Below are 20,634 nucleotides of genomic sequence, written 5' to 3'. Positions count from 1 at the left end.
AATAATGGAGACCTAGTAGCAGTCCCTCACCACCAGAAGTGGGGGGCCACAATTACTACAAAGTCAGAAGGGTAGCCAAGAGGCCTTGACCCACAGGGAGCTGTGGAGATGGTTTATAAAGCATGGAGCCCCGGAGAGCAGGAACCAACAAGGGTACTGTTTGACATCTATAATCAAAAGAGGTGAAGAATCAACGAGTAAAAACCTGATGGCAATCACCCCAATAAAAAAAGTCATGATCTTTCATTCAGTTCCCAGACCTGGTACCAAATTTCAGATCCAAAACACATTGATTGAGGAGTTGGCCAGGTGCCCTGGAGAAAGGACCCTGCAACACCACAGCAAGTATATATTGCAATGAATCTCTCAGTCCTTCATCAAAGTACCTACGAGCAATACCCTGGTGACTACACACTGAGGAAGGGGGAATGCCCGGATATTTCAAGTATTGCTGGACACAGGATTTAAGTTGACATTGATACCAAAAGATCCAAAGCTTCATCATGACCTCCTTGTTAGAGTGAGGGCTAACAAGTACCACGTAGTTAGTAGAGTCCTGGCTAAGGTCTAGTTTTCAGTTGGTCCACTGGGTCAGTTGATACAACTTGTGGTCATTTTCCCAGTCCTAGAGTGCATAGTTGAGGTTGATGCACTTGTCTGTTGGGGTAGCCCCTATAATTGTTTCCTATTATGCTGTAACAAATCACCACAAACATAAGTGGCTTAAAATGACAAAAATGTATTATCTTATGGTTCTGGAGGTTATAAGTTCAAAATGGATTTTACTGGGCTAAAATCAAGGTGCTAGCAAGGCAGTGTTCCTTCTGGAGGGTCTAGGGAATAATCTGTTGCAGGGTTTTGTTTGTTTGTTTGTTTGCCTTTTTTAAATTCTAGAAGCCACCCACATTCCTTGGCTTAAGGTCTCTTCCTCTATCTTCAAAGCTAGCAATTGCATCACTCCAACCTCTGCCTCCATCATCCCATCTCCTTCTCTGACTCTCCTGCTTCCCTATTTCCCTCATATGAACCTTGTGATTATAATGGGTTTGCCAGACAAGCCAGAATAATCTCCTGTTTTCAAGGTCCTTCATTTACATCTGCACAGTCCCTTTTGCTGTTGAAGTAGCATATTCACAGGTTCTGGGATTTAGGACATGAGTATCTTCAAGGAGCCATCACAGCCCCACATGGGATTCTTTGCCTGTCACAGCCTGTCACAGCCCCACATGGGGTTCTTTGCCTGTGGAATAACAGGTATCATAGTAAAGAAGACCAAGTGGAACCCTCTGAATTTGCAAGCCCTCCACTAGCCCTGGCCAAAATAGTTAATCAGAAACAATGTGGCATCTAGGGAGATGCCAGATATTAATGCTATCTTTAAGGATTTCAAGGAGGCAGGGCTTATAGGCCATAACATATATGAGTTTCATTCACCAGTATAGACCCTCCAGAGACCAGATGGATCCTGGAGAATGACTATAGATTCCCACAAGATCAACTAAGTAGCCTTGATTACAGCTGCCCTGCAGAAGGCAGTATTATTGCTAAAATAGATTAATAAGGCCTCAGGTACAAGATATACCATCATTGGTTGGCAAACTCATTTCTATTCCACTCAGAAAAGAGTATCAGAAACAGCTTTCATTCCCATAGATCAAAGAATAGTATTCATTTACAGTTTTGCCTCTAGGCTATGTTAACTCTTCAGTCTCTATCATAATATAGTCTAGAGGATCTAAGGCACCTGGACGTCCCGTAAAACAGTACACTGATTCATTACACCAATGGCATCATGCTGATCAGACATGACCAGCAAGAGCTGGCTAGTACTCCAGAGCTCCAGAGGTCTTACAAGGTAAGACATTTGCAATCTAGAGGTGGGAGATAAACCCTACAAAGATTGAGAAATCGGTCACTTCAATAATTTTTTTAGGAGTCAAGAAGTCAGGCATGTTCTCGGATATTACCTCTGAAGTAAAAAACTAATTGATGCATCTTTTATTGCCTACCCCAAAGAAGAAAGGTGGGCCTTTTGGGGTTCTACATCTAGGAATACTGCTTGGGCCCACATACTGGTCAGCACAAAAGATTAACAGCTTCAAGTGGGGCCCAGGTCAGGAAACAGCTCCGTGCAGCCCTGCCACATAGTCCGGTCTAGCAGACTGATGTTGGAGGTATCTGGTGCACTAGAAGATGCTGTGGTGGAGCTTATTGCAAGGCCCATTGGAAAAATTGCAAGCAGGTCTCTGGGTTACTGGACCAATGCCACAGTCTACAGCAAAGATTTATACACATTTCAGGAAACAGCTCCTGGTACTCATTGGACCCATGTAGAAATGGAATACTGGATTTGGGGGCAAATGACCATGCATCCACCACTGTCCATCATGAGCTGAATTCTCCAAGTCCTGTGTTGAAATAGGCTCAGTAGCAGTCCATCATAAGGTGAAAATTATACCTCTACGACTTGGTCTGAGCAGGACTGGGGCCATGAATAAACTACATGAGCAGGTAGCCCAGAAGCTCAAAGTACTCTCAACAGATTTTTCAGCTCATCAAAGCTATGTGGGTCCCATATGATCAATTGAAGGAAGAGAAAATGTCTAAGCTTGGTTACTGCTATATCAGCTTGGTATGCAGGCATGAGCTAAAAATGGGCAGCAGCTGTATTACAGCCACTGAAAGACAGGCAAGAGGGACAAATCTTTCCCATGGAAGAGCTGGATCCTCCTAATACACCTTGTGAGGAAGAAAAGTGGCCAAGAGGAAAACATACACAGATTCCTGAGCAGGGGCCAATGGCCGAACTAGTTGGTTAGGAACCAAAAAGAAAGGACTGAAAGATTGGAGACAAGGAAGTCTGCAGTAGAGGCATGTAGATGAACATGAACATGGCTCAACCTCTGGTGATATTTGAATTATAAGTTAATGCCCACCAGAAAACATCCATCATGGAAGAGAAAATAGACAACCAAGAAGACAAAATGATTTGACCATTTGGCCAAAATCTAAATTTTTGTAGGGTTTATCTACCACCTCTAGATTGCAAACGTCTTACCTTGTAAGACCTCTGGAGTACTAGTCAGCTCTTGCTGGTCAAGTCTTATCTTCTGCATGATGTCATCGGTATAATGAATCAGTGAAATGTTCTTTTTTTTTTTTTTTTTTTGAGACTGAGTTTCGCTTTTGTTGCCCAGGCTGGAGTGCAGTGGCACAATCTCAGCTCACTGCAACTTCTGCCTGCTGAGTTCAAGCAATTATCCTGCCTCAGCCTTCCTGAGTAGCTGGGATTACAGGCATGCACCAGCACACCTGGCTAATTCTGTATTTCTAGTAGAGACAGGGTGTCTCCATGTTGGTCAGGCTGGTCTCGAACTCCCGACCTCAGATGATCCACCTGCCTAGGCCTCCCAAAGTGCTGGGATTATAGGCGTGAGCCACTGCACCTGGCCGAATCAGTGTAATGTTCTATGGGACAGGTGGCAAGCCTGTCATTGGCCACCCCAGAAGTGGTATGATGGGCACATAAATGGAGAGATGGAAGCTATGCATAGGTCCAACAGCATGCATTCCCACTGACTGTGACCAGTGTAGCCACCGTCACCTCTGAATGCCCAGTCTACCAGCAACAGAGGTCAAAGCTAAGCCTTGGAAATGGCACTGCTCCTGGAGGAGACCACAGGGCCACAGAGTGACAAGTCAGCCTGTATTGGGCCCCTCCATCTTGTAAGAGACAGCTGTTCAGCCTCTCTCTAGGTTTCAGGTCTCATTCCCTTCCCTAGTCTGGCCCTTGCCCCACTCACAGATCCTATTAAACTACCTGGCTGGTGACTTTAGCCTTGACCCTTACTTTGGCAAATTCCTATCTCTTCCAGTCTTAGCTTCGGAAGTATTACTGCTACTTATCCAATATTTATCCCTCTTTACCTTTTATCTTTACAGAAATAACACAGACATTGTTCAGGGTGACATTGCTTAACTATAAATGTTTGATTTCCCAACCATATGAACAGTTCTGGTCAATGAGACATAGTCCCTGAACGAAAAGGCAGAGGCTCACCAGGAAAGTGCCTCTTTACTGGCCGTCCTTGCCATTTCCCTAAGCTTTTTCCTCCTTCTTCATGCTTGGACTACAGACAAGAGGTCTGGGGTTGTGGCAGCCATCCTTTGACCCTGAGGCATCAAGCATTTAACAAATGACAGAGCAGAAAGATATAAAGAGCTGTGGTTACTGATTGTGTCTCTGAGAAACCATATCAGCCCTGATCTGCTTAATTTGGGGCTGCCTGGGTGTAAGGCCAGTCAAACCCTGCTTCAGCCACTATAGGGGTTTTTCATCCTTTTGATCTCTTCTTTGGAGTGGAATTGCTTCGAATCTGACTGGCACTTGGCCCTAAATAGCATTAATAGATACTGAGCTGTTGAAATGAAACTTTTGCGACAATAACACATTGATGTATGTGCTCCTGCAAAGGGATTTTAAATACTGCTAATAATAAATGAATCTTAAACTGAAAAAAGATATGCTGGAGTCATAAACCCCAGTATCTCAGAATGTGATCTTATTTGAAGATAGGATCTTTTTACAAAGATAGTCCAGTTAAAATGAGGTCATGAGGGATGGGTCCTAATTCGATATGACTGATGTCCTTATAAGAAGTGGAAATTTGTGGATGTACATATACAAAGAAGACAAAGTGAAGGCGAGAGAAGGCAGCCACATACAAGTCTGAGAGGCCTGGAACAGATCCTTCCCGCACAGCCCTCAGAGGAAAGCAATCCTGCTGACACCTTGATCTCAGACTTCTTGCTTCTAGAACTGAGAGACGATAAATTTCTGTTGTTTAAGCCACTCAGTTTGTGGTACTTGGCCCCCTTGCCAAATGAATACAGGAGTATGTTATGTTCTTTGAAACTGGATATATCTCTGTATGATACAGCCAGGCAGTCTCCCAGCTCTGCCACCAACCCTATACCCACCCTAAATGTGACCTCAACAATCATCAGATATATTCAACATTTGGAAAAATCTCAGTGACTAGACAACTGTCCAGTGGACTTCTAGGGACAGCCGGTAAATATAAGCTTAATGAGCCATTAAGAACACTGAATAGCTGGAGAGATTCTCTGCACTTTGCCTCAGAGTTCTTAGCAAGGGGCAGGGGTTGAGTTCCTCTCTCTCACACAGGGAGCCCATGCCTTCCTTAATTGCTTCAACTTGTGTACAGACTGCCTGTGGGCCATAGAGTCCTAGCTAGGTCTTGACGCAGTAAGATAGCACCACACAATGATGTGGTTTTGCATTTTTACTGTCTTGTGCTCTAAATCCTGCATACTTTGCTGTTGTAAGAAGCTTCTGAGTTTGATTGATTCATTTTGGAGATTGGTCTGGATGCAAAATCTTCGATGTTCTGATCATTAAGGAAGGATTAATTGAGTTGCCCTGGAAGGGACTTCATTGGACTGGTTTCCAAATTTAATATACGGCCTAGTTCCACCAAGAACCTGGATTATTCACTCTCTTATAGTGAGCTATTTGGCAGCCCCAATCTTACTAAGCAGAGGGCAAGATATTTAGGCAGTAAATTCAAAATTCCACTCCTTCCACCATTTACTCAGTCCCAAACTTCTCATAAATTTTCAAGTGAAATTCAAGAAGGTTTTTCTCCCTAAATGGGAAATATAGATTGGAGGTTTTCATTCATTTTGATCTCTTCTTTGGAGTGGAATTGCTAGAATCTGACTGGCACTTGACCCTAAATGGTATTAATAGATACTGAGCTATGGAAATGAAACTTTTATAACAATAACACATTGATGTATGTGTTCATACAAAGGGATTTAAAATACTACTACTAATAAATGGATCTTAAAAGCATCCTAACAACTGTTGGTCTTTGATACTTACTTAATGCTGACTGGATCCAGTGTAAGATATACTGCTAAGCAAATTCTAAGAGTCATTTTAAAAATAATAATGCATATATTCATTCTTATATGTCATTTAAATACAATTAGCAATCCTTTTTTATTCTCAGAGAAAACTCTAGTGAGTATCAGCTATGTCCCCAATATGTGTTCATACTGCTTAGCGTGGAATTGCGTATGTTCTTTGCAGGTTTTGGCTGTGTGCAAACCGTGTGAGTGGTTCTTATAATAGAGAAAGCATTTTGGACAGATGTTCAAATGAAGCTTCTCCATCATGCAGCTTTTAGAGTATTTGTCTAATGTGTTTTAACCCCTGTTCCCAACATCTTGTATTTCAGTGCCCCCAGCTGAAGCACATGTCCTATTTTATGCCCTTCCTCATAATTACTGAGGATTATTTTGCATCTTGCACATCTAAATGTTCAATTTTTCTTCCTATTTCCAATGATTCTCCTCATTTCTCAATGTCCTTTGTCCATCTTTGCTGCTCCATTTGCACTGCCTCCCCAAGGTCACTGTGGCTCCTTCTCTGACTTCCACAGTCAAGTTATACTTCATAAAAATTCTAAGCTCATTTTCAGAAGTCACAAATCTATACGTCTTTAAAATCTTCAAGCTTTGATTGTGTAAATAAATACTCAGAAACACAAGATTTCTAAAAAAAAAAAAAAAAAAACACTATTGGCCATCGTATGTTCAAAGGAGGTAACAAATGTTTAACCTTTTATGTTGTAGGCTTTCTAAACTTCATTTCAAAAAAGGACTAAATAGTGTCAATATGTCTATAAACTCAAAATGAAAAATTTCAGATCATCTAATTGTGTATGCATTGGTTGGAAACAATCATGTAAAACCACAGCCCTGGAGCTGGGTAGCACAGAAACAAGAAGACAAGAAGATTCAGCATTTCATGGTTGGTGACTTCAAATCTCTGAAGGGTTGTCAAGTTAAAAAAAAAAAAGAAAAGAAAAGAAAAGAAATTTGACTTGATCTATAAAAATGAAAGTTACTGGGCAAAGTTTTGGCTTTTCACTTCTGACAAAGATGAGCTCTCTCATAGGTAGACCAAGGCACATGAGAGATTACTTTCATGGCCCCAAAATTCTTCAAGAAAACAGTAGATTGAGGAAGCCATCTGAGCATTGATAGAGGTGCTGTTTGAACTGGATGTTATTTAAGCTTCCTTCTTGCTCCAAGATTCTGTGAAGCCATGAAGCATGCTATTTCATCCCCACTGCAATTGCTATCTCCCTGGCCTGGTGCCCTCACCACATCAATCTTGGGTCACTGATCTCTTTTGAAAGAAATCAGTCCTGCCTACCACCTGCAACTTCATCTTCCTAAAATGTCACTTCGTTAAGGCCTGCTCTGTTCAAAGGCCAGTTCCCAGCCACACCAATGTAAATGCTTGTATTTATCATTGATAAGCTCTTCCCACCCCATGAGATCATGAACTGTGCTCCAGGTAGAGTGGCTTTTTTTGTCTTTTCCCCCTACCCACACCCTCCTCCGCCCCCACATCTCAATAGTCCTTCACAGGGATCTTAATTTTTTTTTAAATCAACACATTTCCTAGGCAGAGGAAATGTTTCAAGAAAAGGCACAAATATGTAAAAACACTAGATGTATTCAGGAAATCGTAAGCAAAAGCATTTGCTCTATGACTCCTATCTAGGTCTAACACTACATTTAGTCATCGTTTCTAACATCCTCATTCTTCTATTTTTAATAATAGTGCCCAACCCACCAAGGCTCTAAATCCTCAAATCTCCCTGTCAGTCTTTGCTCCCAGATATGACCCCTGCCACCTAACAATGTCAATGTAATTGGGTTGAACCGTATGAAATTGCCATTACTGAAGGTCAAAGTGGTCTGGTATGAGCAATTTCACATGATTCAACCTAATAGTTTTTTGAGGTCCTTAAAACTCTTCCCTCTTCTCTTCTCACCATCCCAGATATTCTTCTGCCTCTTGCCTCTCCAGCCACCTCCTGGATCAAGGCCTTGGCTCCTCACTGGCCTCCTGGCACTTTCCCAGTCCATCCAGCTCACAGTTACCAGAAAACAATATAAAACAGTATTCTCCAATGCCTGAAAGACACACCCCAAAACTCTCATTTGAGTCTCCCAGACGCTCTACAATCTGCCTCTGACTTGCTTTTCCAAACTTATTTTCTACTCTTCAGCTCACCCAAAATCTTCGCTGGAAGAGACCCTAGAGCTCACCTAGTCTCATGGTTCCCAAATTCAGCTTCACAGCAGAATCTCCCGGGGAACTTTTACTTTATCAGTCCTTCTATCTAGCTATCTAGCCATACATTTATTTATATATGGGTTTATCATGCCTAGCACTTAAACTTTTTTTTTTTTGAGACAGAGTCTCGCTTTGTTGCCCAAGCTGGAGTGTAGTGGTGCGATCTCGGCTCACTGCAACCTCCGCCTCCCAGGTTCAAGCGATTCTCCTGGCTCAGCCTCCCAAGTAGCTGAGACTACAGGTGCCCGCCAGCACGCCCAGCTAATTTTCTATATTTTTAGTAGAGATGGGGTTTCACTTTGTTAGCCAGGATGATCCGCCCTTCTTGGCCTTCCAAAGTGCTGGGATTACAGGCGTGAACTACCGTGCCTGGCCAACTTTTTAGAGCAGTTTTAGGTTTACAGTAAAATTAGCCAGAAAGTACACAGAGTTCTCACATTGCCTTATCCCATACACACAGGCAGCCTCTCTACCATCTACATCCCACATCTGGGTGCATGCGTTACAATCGATAACCAACATTGACACATCATTACCAACCAAAGAAAAAAATAGGCAATACACACACACACACACACACACACAAAAGGATCCAAGCAGTATAAAAATATATACAGGGAAATAGAAGTCTCTCTCCAGCTCCTGATCCCTGAAGCCTCAGTCTCCCTCCCTGAGATATATTATACAAGTATATGATTATACTTGTAGGTAGGTCTTCATCTATAATTTTAATACAAATGAAGCATGCCATACACCTGTAATGAATCTTTATTTTTTCCTCTTTTAAAATTTATTTATTTATTTATTATTTCTTTGAAATGGAGTCTCACTCTGTTGTCCAGGCTGGTGCAGTGGCATGATCTCAGCTCACTGCAAGCTCTGCCTCCCAGGTTCATGCCATTCTCCTGCCTCAGCCCCCTGAGTAGCTGAGACTACAGGCACCTGCCACCACGCCCGGCTAATTTTTTTTTTTTTTTTGTATTTTTAGTAAAGACGGGGTTTCACCATGTTAGCCAGGATGGTCTCGATCTCTTGACCTCGTGATCTGCCTGCCTCAGCCTCCCAAAGTGCTGGTATTGCAGGCGTGAGCCATCAGTGCAGGGATTAGGGGAAATTTTTTTAATACATATTGAAGATTGTGCAATATCAATACAAATTATACCGCATCATTCTTTTTAACAGCATTCTGCCAAGTCATCTAAAGTATATATTTATATCTTTAACTCATCATCCCCTATTGACAGATATACGGAACTTTTTAAACTGTAGGCTTCCAGATCTCATCCCAAAATTATTGAATACGAATTTAAAGAGGTGAACCCAGAAATTTGTATTTCATACATCTTCTCTAGGTTACTCTCATGTAGGCATCCCACAAGACTAGTTTACAAAGCAATAAAATAGCCCATCCTTCTAATTTTCCAAATGAGAAAACTAGGGTTAAAAGATATAAAGCGATTTTCTCAAAATCTCATAGCAGAGAAGTCAGAGGCAGAGTTAGCTGTACAACAGGGCCCCCTGAATAGGAGGTGTGGAGGAATTAATTCATCTAGGATATACACCATAAAAATGTGACTAGGATAAGTAACCCCAAATACCCTAGTCCCATTTATCAAGAGGTTTTAAGTGATAGTGTTCTTGCAGTACAGTCGCTGATGTTCATGATGAGCACCCTGAAGTGCCTTCTGAGTCATCAAAGGGATAGTAAGGTAATGCCATCATAGCTTTAATAAGAAGTGTGTTTTAAAGCCTAAATCCATGGGTGATAGGCTTGCATATTATCAGTAAACAGCATATTAAACTTATTCATAACTCATTAAAATCACTTCTGGCTATTCCATAAAAACAGAAGTTTTCTGTATATCTGCACAGGGAATGTTCTAGAAAGATCATGGTTTCCAGAAATCTCTAGTCTCTACTTTAGCATTTAAGCTCAATTTCTTCAGCTATAAAATTAGGATAATAGTACTATCTGTATTATCCACTACCTCATGGGGTTGCTGTGAGACAATTTATATGAAAGGGTTTTCAAAAGCATGATATCTCCTGTACAAAATAAAATAATAGCATTTTATCACTTTTAAAGATATGTATCCAATGAAATGCTCTGATGGAGATTTGTCTCAGGCCAAATTGACTAACACCATTCATGCACCTTGCTTTAAATTTTTAAAATTCTTTCTAACCTATGAAAGTAATATAATCACATGGTTTAAAAAATCTAAAGGTCAAGAGAATATAGAATGAAAAGATAATAACAATAGCATAGATCCGGATTGATAGACATAGATAGATAGCACTTAACCACATGCCATGCATTATTCTAAATGCTCCTGAGAGAAACTCTTTGAGTATGTTACTATTATTATCTGCATTTCATAGATGGTCAAATTGAGGCACAGAGAAATTTAGTAACTTTCCCAAGTTACACAGCTAGTAAGTGTCAGAGCTGGTTTTCTGTCATCACCCCCAAATACTAGTCTTATTCTCTAAAGATGACCACTGTTTCACAGTCAATTCACATCTGTATTAGTTTTCTATTTCTGCACAACAAATTACCCTAAAATTTAGAGCTTAAAACAGTAAGCATCTGGCCAGGCGCAGTGGCTCATGCCTGTAATCCCAGCATTTTGGGAGGCTGAGACAGGCGGTTCATGAGGTCAGGAGATCTAGACCATCCTAGCTAACATGGTGAAACCTCATCTCTACCAAAAATACAAAAAATTAGCAGGGTGTGGTGGTGGGCACCTGTAGTCCCAGCTATTCGGGAGGCTGAGGGAAGAGAATGGCATGAACCCAGGAGGTGGATCTTGCAGTGAGCCAAGATCGCGCCACTGCACTCCAGCCTGGGGGACAGAGCAAGACTTTGTCTCAAAACAAACAAACAAACAACAACAAAAAACAACAATAATAAGCATCTATTGGCTCACAGCTTTTATGGATCAGGAATGAGGGTGTGGCTTAGCCAGGTGCCTCTGACTTAAGATCTCTTGCTAGGTTCAATCAAGATGTTGATCAGGGCTGCAGTCTCATCTGAAGATTTGTCTTGGGGAGGATCTGCTTTAGGTTCATTCCTGTAGTTGTTGGCAGGTCTCAGTTCCTCATGGGCTACTGGACTGAGAGCCTCAAGTACTCGTGGCCAGAGGCAGAGGCCCTCTTCAGTTTCTCACCACATAGACTTCTCCACAGGGCTGCCTGCATCCAGAGTCAGTGATGAGAGAGAGAGACAGAAGGAAAGAGAGAGATCACACCAAGACAGAAACCATAGTATTTTTATAACCTAGTCTCAAAAGTGACATCCCCTCACTTCTGCCATATACGGTCATTAGAAGCAAGTCACAAAGTCCAAACCACACTCAAGGGGAGAGGGTCACACAAGGAGGTAGGGATCACTGGGGGCCATCTTAAAGACTGTGCACCATGACAGTCCTCTAGAACTTTTCTATACAAATAAAACTTTTTTTTTTACAAAACTTATATCCTTTGCATTTTGCCTTTACAGATATCAAAGTGATCCCCTCGTTTACTAGTACAGCTAGAATTCCATGTGCAGAAGCTACATATCTTCATAAGCAAGTCCCCTATAGATGGGTATGTAGGTTATTTCAAGCAAAACACCCCTTTCACTGATTTGTTAAGTGTGCCTTGAACATCGCTGTGAAACAGGCTCTGTGTCAGATGGTGCTGAGGCACAGAGATGAGGGATAAGACCCCTGCTCTGAATACATTCTCAGCCTAGAGGGAGAAAAGACAATTAAGTAAGCAATTGTGAAAGGGTCTGGAAGATATCACTGTGGAAGGGGTATAGGTATCAGGTAAGGGGCTGAACATGTCTGATAACTCCAGAAGTAAGGACACCATCTCACTTTGCACAGATGAGTAAACCGAGTCACAGATTTGCCATTTGTTTCACACACACCTTCCATAAAAACATGTGCTACAGTTGGAACCAGCGCTAAAGACTCATGGGGTGGGTAGCACCCATAATGCCATTCTTAGACCATGCTCAGATCCTGCAATTCTTTTTTTTTTTTTGAGATGGAGTCTCGCTGTCTGCCAGGCTGGGGTGTAGTGGCTGGATTTCGGCTCACTGCAACCTTTGCCTCCCGGGTTCACACTGTTCTCCTGCCTCAGCCTCCCGAGTAGCTGGGACTACAGGCACCCGCCACCATGCCTAGCTAATTTTTTGTATTTTTAGTAGAGACGGGGTTTCACTGTGTTAGCCAGGATGGTCTCGATCTCCTGACCTCGTGATCCGCTCACCTCGGCCTCCCAAAGTGCTGGGATTACAGGCGTGAGTCACCGCGCCCAGCACAGATCCTGCAATTCTGATACATGCTCTGAAAAATGAAGTCAATAAAAAGAAAAAAAAAAAAAAATCAGTCAAACAAAGACCTTGGCATTCAGGAGACCAAACAATTGACTACATTACACTTTTCAGTCAGGGTTCTGGCATCTTTTAGTCACTGTCTAAATTAGTTCATGTGACATTTTTATTGAGCTTTTTTTAAAAGAGAGATTTCTGTATTCATTTTCTTCTCATCCAGTGGTAATTTTTCTTTGTCCACCTGAAAAGAATACATTACAGAATAATGTTTGATTGTTCACAAGGCAGTCAAGTCTTTATTTAGAATTAATGTCAAAGAAATGCCCTGTGCCTATGAGGTGCTGTTCACGTTCATGGTTCTCCTCATGTGGCCTGGCAGCATCGCAGTAACTCAGCGGGGCTTCATTTTTCAAGTCAGTTTCACATTATCACTAAAAGGAACATCATTCTCATAGTTGACTATTTTGTGATAAATGAGTGCTTGCTTTTTCTCAAAATACCTCCTATAAAAAGCCTTTTTTTTTTTTTTTTTCTGAAGTGGTAAAGATAGAAGCATTGGATTTAGGTAGCCCCAAGGTTGGAGTCCTACGTCCAATATTTATTGACTGTGTGGCCTTAGGTAAGTAATGTAACTTCTACCTCAGTTTCCTTATCTTTGAAATGGGTTTACTCAGACCTGCCCCATTGGATTGGACCAATGTAAAGTAAAGTGCTTGGGTCAGAGTGAGAGGCTCAGTAAACTATAGAAATTATCATTGACCTTCCCTGAGCTAATGTAAGTGATGCTTAACTCTTCCCACTCTCCCTTCCTGGAAAGTCGGTTGGTCTTAACAGTGGGGAAAGAGATCCTTTAACAGTGGGGGAAGAGATCCTTTAACACTTTAAGCATCGCTTGTGGGCAAGGTCAGGTTTGACTAGGTCTGGGAAGGGAGGAAGCGAAAGGGGAGGCAGTGTTCAGTGTTAGAAGGGCCCTTTTTCCCTAGCCAGGGAGGGAATTACTCTTTTACGGTGAAAAAGAGTGAGTGTGCCCAATGCAAATTCCCTCCCTTCCCGAGTTACCTTGCCCCAACAAAGCTTCTGGACTACTACTCCCAGTCACTGCATTGGCCAGCAGGCTCAAAACCCGCTTGAGAGAAGACAAATTTGTTCATATCTTGTTTGCTTGTGTGTTTGTTTGTTTGAGACGGAGTCTCGCTCTGTTCCCCAGGCTGGAGGGCAGTGGCGCGATCTCTGCTCACTGCAAGCTCCGCCTCCCGGGTTCACGCCATTCTCCTGCCTAAGCCTCCCCAGTAGCTGCGGCTACAGGCGCCTGCCACCACGCCCAGCTAATTTTTTGTATGTTTATTAGAGACGGGGTTTCACCGTGTTAGCCAGGATGGTCTTGATCTCCCGACCTCGTGATCTGCCCCCCTAGGCCTCCCAAATTTACAGGCGTGAGACACTGCACCTGGCCAAATTTGTTCGTATTTCTTAGAAAGATAAGACTTAAGAGATAAGAGCGCTGCATCACTTAGTGACTGAAATTCACTGAGGATATCAGAACTTTTCCCAAGAGCCCATTTTGGTAGTATCAGGAGTACCTATGAAATAGGGAAAGGGGAAGAGATGCTAGCACAGATCCACTTGGAAATTTCTCAGTACATTTTATCTCATAGTTACAGGAAGCCGAACAAAACATAAAGAGGCCAGCTAGATTAGGAAACGGAGGTTTGATTCTGGGTAAGGGGGCTTGGGACTGTGTTTTGAGTAATATTTGTTTTACTGCAAATAGGCACAGTAAAATATCAGGGCTGCCTGCCTCATGGTTGCGGAAAGGCTCACAGGAGAGAATGGAAATGAGAATGCTTTGAGCATTCCATGTAATCATTACTATCATTCACTGGGCACAATCTACCACTAGGGTGAATAAAAAGAGTCCCTTTGTTGTGACCTCCTATGCTCAGACATCAGCCTTGATCTTGCCTACAATGTTCCTGATATAGAGCCACACTGGGTTGTGGGTAATCCTAGAACGCCTTTAGGCATGTAAATGCTGGAAGAAATCCACCAATTTCAAGGCAATGAATGAAGGGAGCAGAAAGATACATTTGCTTCCTCTACATCAGGGTTTCTCATCCCTGAGCTGGATAATTCCGTGTGTGGGGGCTGTCCTGTGCAATGTAGGATGTTTAGCAGCATCCCTAGCCTCTACCCACTAAATGTCAGTACAATTACCCATTTTTATCATAAGCAAAAATGTCTCCAGAGATTGCCAAAATAGAGGGGTGCAAAATCATCCCCTCCCCTATCTCCACTGAAAGCTATTCTACCTAAAGAAATAAAACATGGAACAGTAATTGGGGGAAAAGATGTCTGTTAGCTGGTATTTTGTTGCTGCAGAAAGACAGATTTCAGAGGGGTGGAGAAGTAGAAAAGGAAGCTGCTGGTAGTTGGAGGACATGAATGTGGCACCTCTCGTCTTTCCGGCCAGAGGACTGTCACCTCCACAGTCAATGGTCATGTCCATGCAAGTCACCTGGGGAAGCTGGAGGAGGGGACAAAAGGTGTAACTCAAACCAAAAGTGACTGCCATCTATAATATTAGCATGTGCCCACATCCCCTGCTGGTAACAGGGACCTGGGCTTAGCAGGGGAGACCCATATTAGAGAGCAGGCTCTCCTCTCAAGAATCCTAATTTTATTAATAATATATCCCCAAACTTTTTTGTCAACAAAGAGAACCTCTCACTATAAAGAAAAAAAAAAAAATACAGGCCATCCTAAGGTATGTTGGCAGTCTCAACATCTGATCTTTCTTCATTTCCCAAAGTGGCACATGGACCACAAAAAAATCTTATATGAATGAGTAAGGGCCCATTAGATATCAACCAATCAAGGCTTTATTATTTTTCCTTGCATTGTCTGTAATGATTCTGCTAAAGCAGAGGAGTAAAGTTACATGACTAAAGAAAGTTACATGCAAAAAGAATCTTCGTTCTGTTCTAGGCATTTCCAGACAGCTGAAGGAAAGGGGGACTTGGACATGGTGACATTTCCCCTCGCCAGGCCTCAGCTAACCTCCAGTCCTTGAGAGAGAAGCAAAGGGGGTAAACACTGCCTGGGAACTTTCCAGAGCTGAAGATGATGCCAGAAATTTTCCAAGCAGAGCCACTCCTTTTACTCCTCCCATCCCAAAGGCCTGTCTGCTGCCTTCACACAGCATCATGTAAACCAACTGAATCTGGAGCTATGTAGGCAGTGACTAAATTCATCAAACAGGTAAAAATTAACACAAAGGGAAGAGGGACTACACCAAGATCGACTTATACTAGTCTACTTTTCAGATTCACCTGCTGAGATGAAAAGAAATACCTGTCATACTCCAGTCAGATACTGTTCTCCAGGGGCAACTCAGCCAGGAAGTTTGCTGGAAATTCAGTGACCTGCTCTGGTCATTCCTAAATACTCTCTAGAAGACTGACTTCAGGTTAAGTGAAAGCATGTGGCTCCTCCCCTTGACAAAGCCCCACAGCCAGGGAGCAGGTGGAGCCTGCCAAAAGCAAACAAAAACTTCCTTCAAACAACAACAAACACTTAACACCCGCAGCCTGTCAACACCAATTAGTTTGCCCTACAAGCAGAAGCCTATTAAGACCAGTGCCCAAATCCAGCAGGGTCCTCTGCAAGCAGAAACTGTCATCCCTTCTTCCTTCTTCAGCTTCCCCAAGGGAGTGACCTTGAGCTGAAACCAACTTCTCCCTGCCACCAAGTAGGCAAAGAGCCTTAGACCCACTATCCTCCCAGGGACCCATGCTGGGTGGAATGATGACATTCCCTGGCCCTTTTTACCTTCCTAATATCCATATTAATATTTGTTTTTGATATAACTTAAAACATTTCAATATTTTTTCTTAATGTTTTGGGCAAAATGCTATGTTTTGTGGGGCTGAAACCTAAAACATTTTTTGAATATTTTAATTTCCTTTTTTTCTAATTTTTAAAATAAAGTTTCCTGAACCCCTAAAAGTATCATGGGCCCTAGGCACTGTGACTTGTGTGTCTAATGGAGGCCCTAATTCAGTAGATAACTACAATTTTTAGAAAAAATGCTGTTATCCATGGCCACCCATCCAACCGAACACAACCCTGGCCTGTTTTGAAAATCCATTCTATTCATAATATACAAAAGGTACCTGGGAATTCTGTACTTCAACTCGTCAATTTAAAGTGATCCCTTAGTTAGATTCCAAGAGGCTTAAAAAAAAAAATCAAGTCAGCACACAAGGTAAGATTTTCAATATTTTATTTATATAGAAATACTTAAAAAATGAAGTAGCACCATTACTTAAGTTTTACCTTTATTATGTAGAACTTTAAATGTCAGAAAAATAAAACTCTTGATACAATTTCAAATCTTGTCTCAGCAAATATAATATTAGTATTTGACCATGAGGTTAAAGGCCCTTTATCATAAAATAAAATATACTTTGTTCTTTAAACTTTGCTCAGTAAAGTACATTTAAGCTCAAGTAACATCACCTACATATACATAAACAAGTGGTAAACAAATGTATTAAAATAGAAATACTAAAACTATAGTGGTGCAACAGAATTTTTGTAACTTGCACTGAATTCTATTTATACAAATGTTAGAAAGCATCAACAGTTCTTTTGGACATGTTTATACATTTCCGTTTTTGTAATAATATAGAATAAAATATGCTTTATATCACTGAATAGAAAATATGCTGGGTGAAGCAGATCTAGAAGATTTGTCTGAACCTATAAAATCTCCATCCCAACAGAATACTGTTCAAAACATTACACATTTTATGGTTTGTAATTCCGTCACAATTGTGTGATTATTAAAATAATACAGTGTTCTTTGCCATAAGGCCATACTAAAATAAAAAGATTTAACCCAGCTACAAAAAAGTTCACTGAACTTAAATTAAAATACTTGTAAACATCTTTGCAATATGAAATATAATTTTTCAAGTCAAAAAAGAATAAAATACTTCAATCTGTATTAATGCAATTTCTCTTTAAAACTTTTAAACGTTTTTAATATATAAGAGATATGTTACAGTTTCTTTAACTTTAATAAAGCTGCAGTATCCTGGTTTCACAGGAACTCCTGGCCCTTCCACGAACATTCAAAAAGGATCCACTGTGTTCTATAGTAAGTATCATAGGAACCCACCCACAAAGGGGAACACACTAAACAGTCCACACATCCCACAGCACTACTATCATCTTCATCATCATTACTGTTCAGTTTTTCCTACTTTAAGAAAATGGAAAACTTGTGGGGTTTTCTTCTTTTGGAAGCTTCCTATTAAGTACAGTGTAAAAACTATCATTACTAGAATGTCGCCGTTCCTATTATTTATAGAGCATGCATTTCAGGTGTTCAGAGGTTTCCCAGGCTACAGTACTCTTGATGCAGATATCCTGGCAAATTCCTTTACTTAAAAATTAAATTTTAAAAATGAGCGGATACTACAGCTTTCCAAGCTCCTCTGGATCTCAAGAGTGTTGGTGGGGCCGGGAAGAAGGAGGGGGGGGGGCACCAGGGAGGCAGGCGAGCGCTGGGGAATGAGGATGGGGAGGGGTTCCCCCTTCCCCCAGCACGGTGCGCACTGGCGCCCACTGCCTTCAAGAAAAGATGCGAATGGCCTGAGTGACCGCGGTGTGGCAGACCGGGCACTCGGGCTCACTCTTCTCACAGATGCGGTTGGCGCACTCCATGCAGAAGAGGTTGTGGCCACAGGGCACCAGCGCGGCGATCACTTCGCTCTCGAAGCACACGGAGCAGTCGCGGCTGCCTTTACGCCGAAGCCCGGAGGAAGAGGATGAAGAGCTGGAAGAGGAGCTGGACGAAGAGGAGGAGCCCGACGTGTCCGACGGCTGCAAACCAGGCAGCTGCGCCCCCAGCCCGTTGGTATAAGCGGCGTAGGTCAGGCCTCCTCCGCCTGGGTCGCTGCGCACCCGGCGAGCCAGGTGGTGCTCTCCCGCCCCCGGGGCCATGTGCAAGGGCGGGGACAGGCGCGGGCAGCTGGTGCCAGGGTGCAGCCGGCGGTGCACCAATAGCCCCAGGTTGGCGTTGGAGGGCGCACTGGCGCCACCCCCAGGGAAGACCACAGAGGAGGAAGAAGCAGATGAAGATGCGGAGGAAGAGCAGGAAGATGATACGGGAGCTGCAGGTCCACCTCCCGGGGACCGCTCAAACTGGGCCCAGAGAAGTGGTGCCCCAGGTGGGGGAGCGGGAGCCGGGTCAAAAGTGGGCTGCAGCTCAGGGCAGCCGTCGGGGGATGGCACTGAGGCTTCCCCCGCTGTGTAGGTGTACCCATTGTTGTTGTTGTTTCCGTTGTGCGCAAAGCTCAGGGCGGGGCTGGGGGGGCTGTAGTCTGCCAGGCGCGGGGTAGCAGCTGTGCTGCTGCTGGTCCCGCCGCCGAAGTAAGAGTCTGTGGAAGCACTGCCAAGCGAGCTGGAGCTGTCGTTGCGGTAGCTGGAGAAGGGCTTGCGGCCGGGGGTGGGTGTGATGCTGGGGGTGGGCTTGCTCCAGAGGCTGCCTGGACCGGACCCGCCGGACCCATGATGCAGGTCGAAGCCCACATCGGTGCCGTTGGCGTGGAAGTCGTTCTCGTCTGTGAGCTCAATGATGCCGCCGGTACGCAGAGCAATGTGCGCCTCAATCTCCTCTCGAGCGCGATCCACGTTCTCTGGCATGCCGGTCACCTCGAACACCGGCTCCTTATCCCGGCTAGGTGTCACGATGTACGTGTGCGTCTGTTGCTGGATGCGCTTGATCGTGGCGCCCTTGGGCCCCACCACGAGCCCCACCACGCGGTAAGGCACCCGCACTTGGATGGTGGTCTGCCCAGGCAGGTTGGGCGGCCCAGGCACCGCGCCGTTTAGTGTCGTGTTCTTATTCCGGGAGGCGCGGATCATGGAGAAGTGCTCGGCAGCGGAGATGATCTCCCTCCGAGCCATGGCCACATCCTCCTTCCTGCCCGTCACAACAAAGACAGGCTCCTCCCCGCGAACCGGGGTCTTGATGTAAGTATTGGTCTTCGCCCGCAGCGCTTTGATTTTACAACCTAGGAACCAGGGTACAAGGAAGAAGTGGGAAAGAGACAGACACGCCCATTATCCTGGGGTAACTGCGGCGACCGGGGACAGCCCGCCTTCAGGACAGCGAGACGGCAGGACAAGAGATGGGCGGAAAGGGGGCGTCTCCTTCACTGACCTCGGGCCGCGCCACGGGCTGGGCAGTGAATCCCAGCCGCGAGACGCTCGAGGAACAGCCCATTGGCTGCCTGGCCCTCCCCCAGTGACTGCAGTCGTCCCGAATCAAACCCGAGAATCCCAGAAAAGTCATCTGGGGGGATGCCGCTGGGATCCAGCTGGGCGCGCCGTCAGCTCTGAAGACACGGGGAAGGGGATCAGGGAAGACAGCTGCAGGCGCAATGCCTCAGCGCTGGTGGACTGGGGGCAGGGGGTGGGGTGTGAGTCCTGGGACCTATTGTTCCTCCTGTGGGCTCCATTCCGCTTTGCAGAAATCCAGAATCCTCCTCCCATCCTATGCTCACTCCTCCTCCTCTCTCCTCCCAAAGGATTGATCAAAGGCCCCCTCCCCCAAGCATCTTACATTTAAATTGTTTTTTTGGAGGTGGGCTGGGTGTGGGGCGTTAGGGGAGAAGGCAGTGATTTTTGCAGAAGAAAGTGCATCCCGCCAGGGCAGCGGCGCGGCTCCGGGAGACAGCCTGCCTGCACTTTCTTTGTCTGGGGCGCCGGCCCATCGCGAGGCTCTTCCTCTCTCCCCAAGGCACCCCACGCCGCGGATCCCGATACTGAACACGCCTTCCCCGCGAGGCAGTGGCCTGAGACCTTACACCGCTCCCCACCTCCCCATCCCTCTTCGACCTACCTTGCCGCCCTACGATCTCGGCGACGTGCTCAGAACTGGGCACCGGCACGCACTCGGTCATGTTCACGCTCTTCTTGCGCGGCTCGCTATCGTACAGAGAGGCGCCCTCGTCACTGTCCAGCCCCAGCAGGGAGAGCTGGTCGAGCGCGAGCTGCAGGGCTCTTTGGTCATCCAGGGTCTCTCCCCCTCCGCTGCCGCCGCCGCCGCCGCCGC

At 44.4% G+C, this 20,634-nt stretch overlaps 1 protein-coding gene across 1 annotated transcript in view; it reads right to left on the bottom strand.

Annotated features, from left to right (window-relative positions):
* Positions 1–16,779: 16,779 nt before the first annotated feature.
* MEX3B (mex-3 RNA binding family member B) overlaps positions 16,780–20,634 on the bottom strand; it is a 7,070-nt gene continuing 3,215 nt past the window's right edge. The window contains exons 3-4 of the mRNA XM_011938441.1: positions 20,422–20,633; positions 16,780–19,591 (exon numbers count right to left, since the gene is read on the bottom strand). Coding sequence (XP_011793831.1) covers positions 18,147–19,591; positions 20,422–20,633 — 1,657 coding nt within the window. The 3' untranslated portion in view covers positions 16,780–18,146. The remainder of the gene's footprint in view (positions 19,592–20,421; position 20,634) is intronic.

Source organism: Colobus angolensis, unplaced genomic scaffold, assembly GCF_000951035.1.
Source record: "Colobus angolensis palliatus isolate OR3802 unplaced genomic scaffold, Cang.pa_1.0 Scaffold172, whole genome shotgun sequence".
NCBI lineage: Eukaryota > Metazoa > Chordata > Mammalia > Primates > Cercopithecidae > Colobus > Colobus angolensis.
Note: the sequence above shows the minus strand (reverse complement) of the source record. Positions and strands in the feature narration are given on the sequence as shown.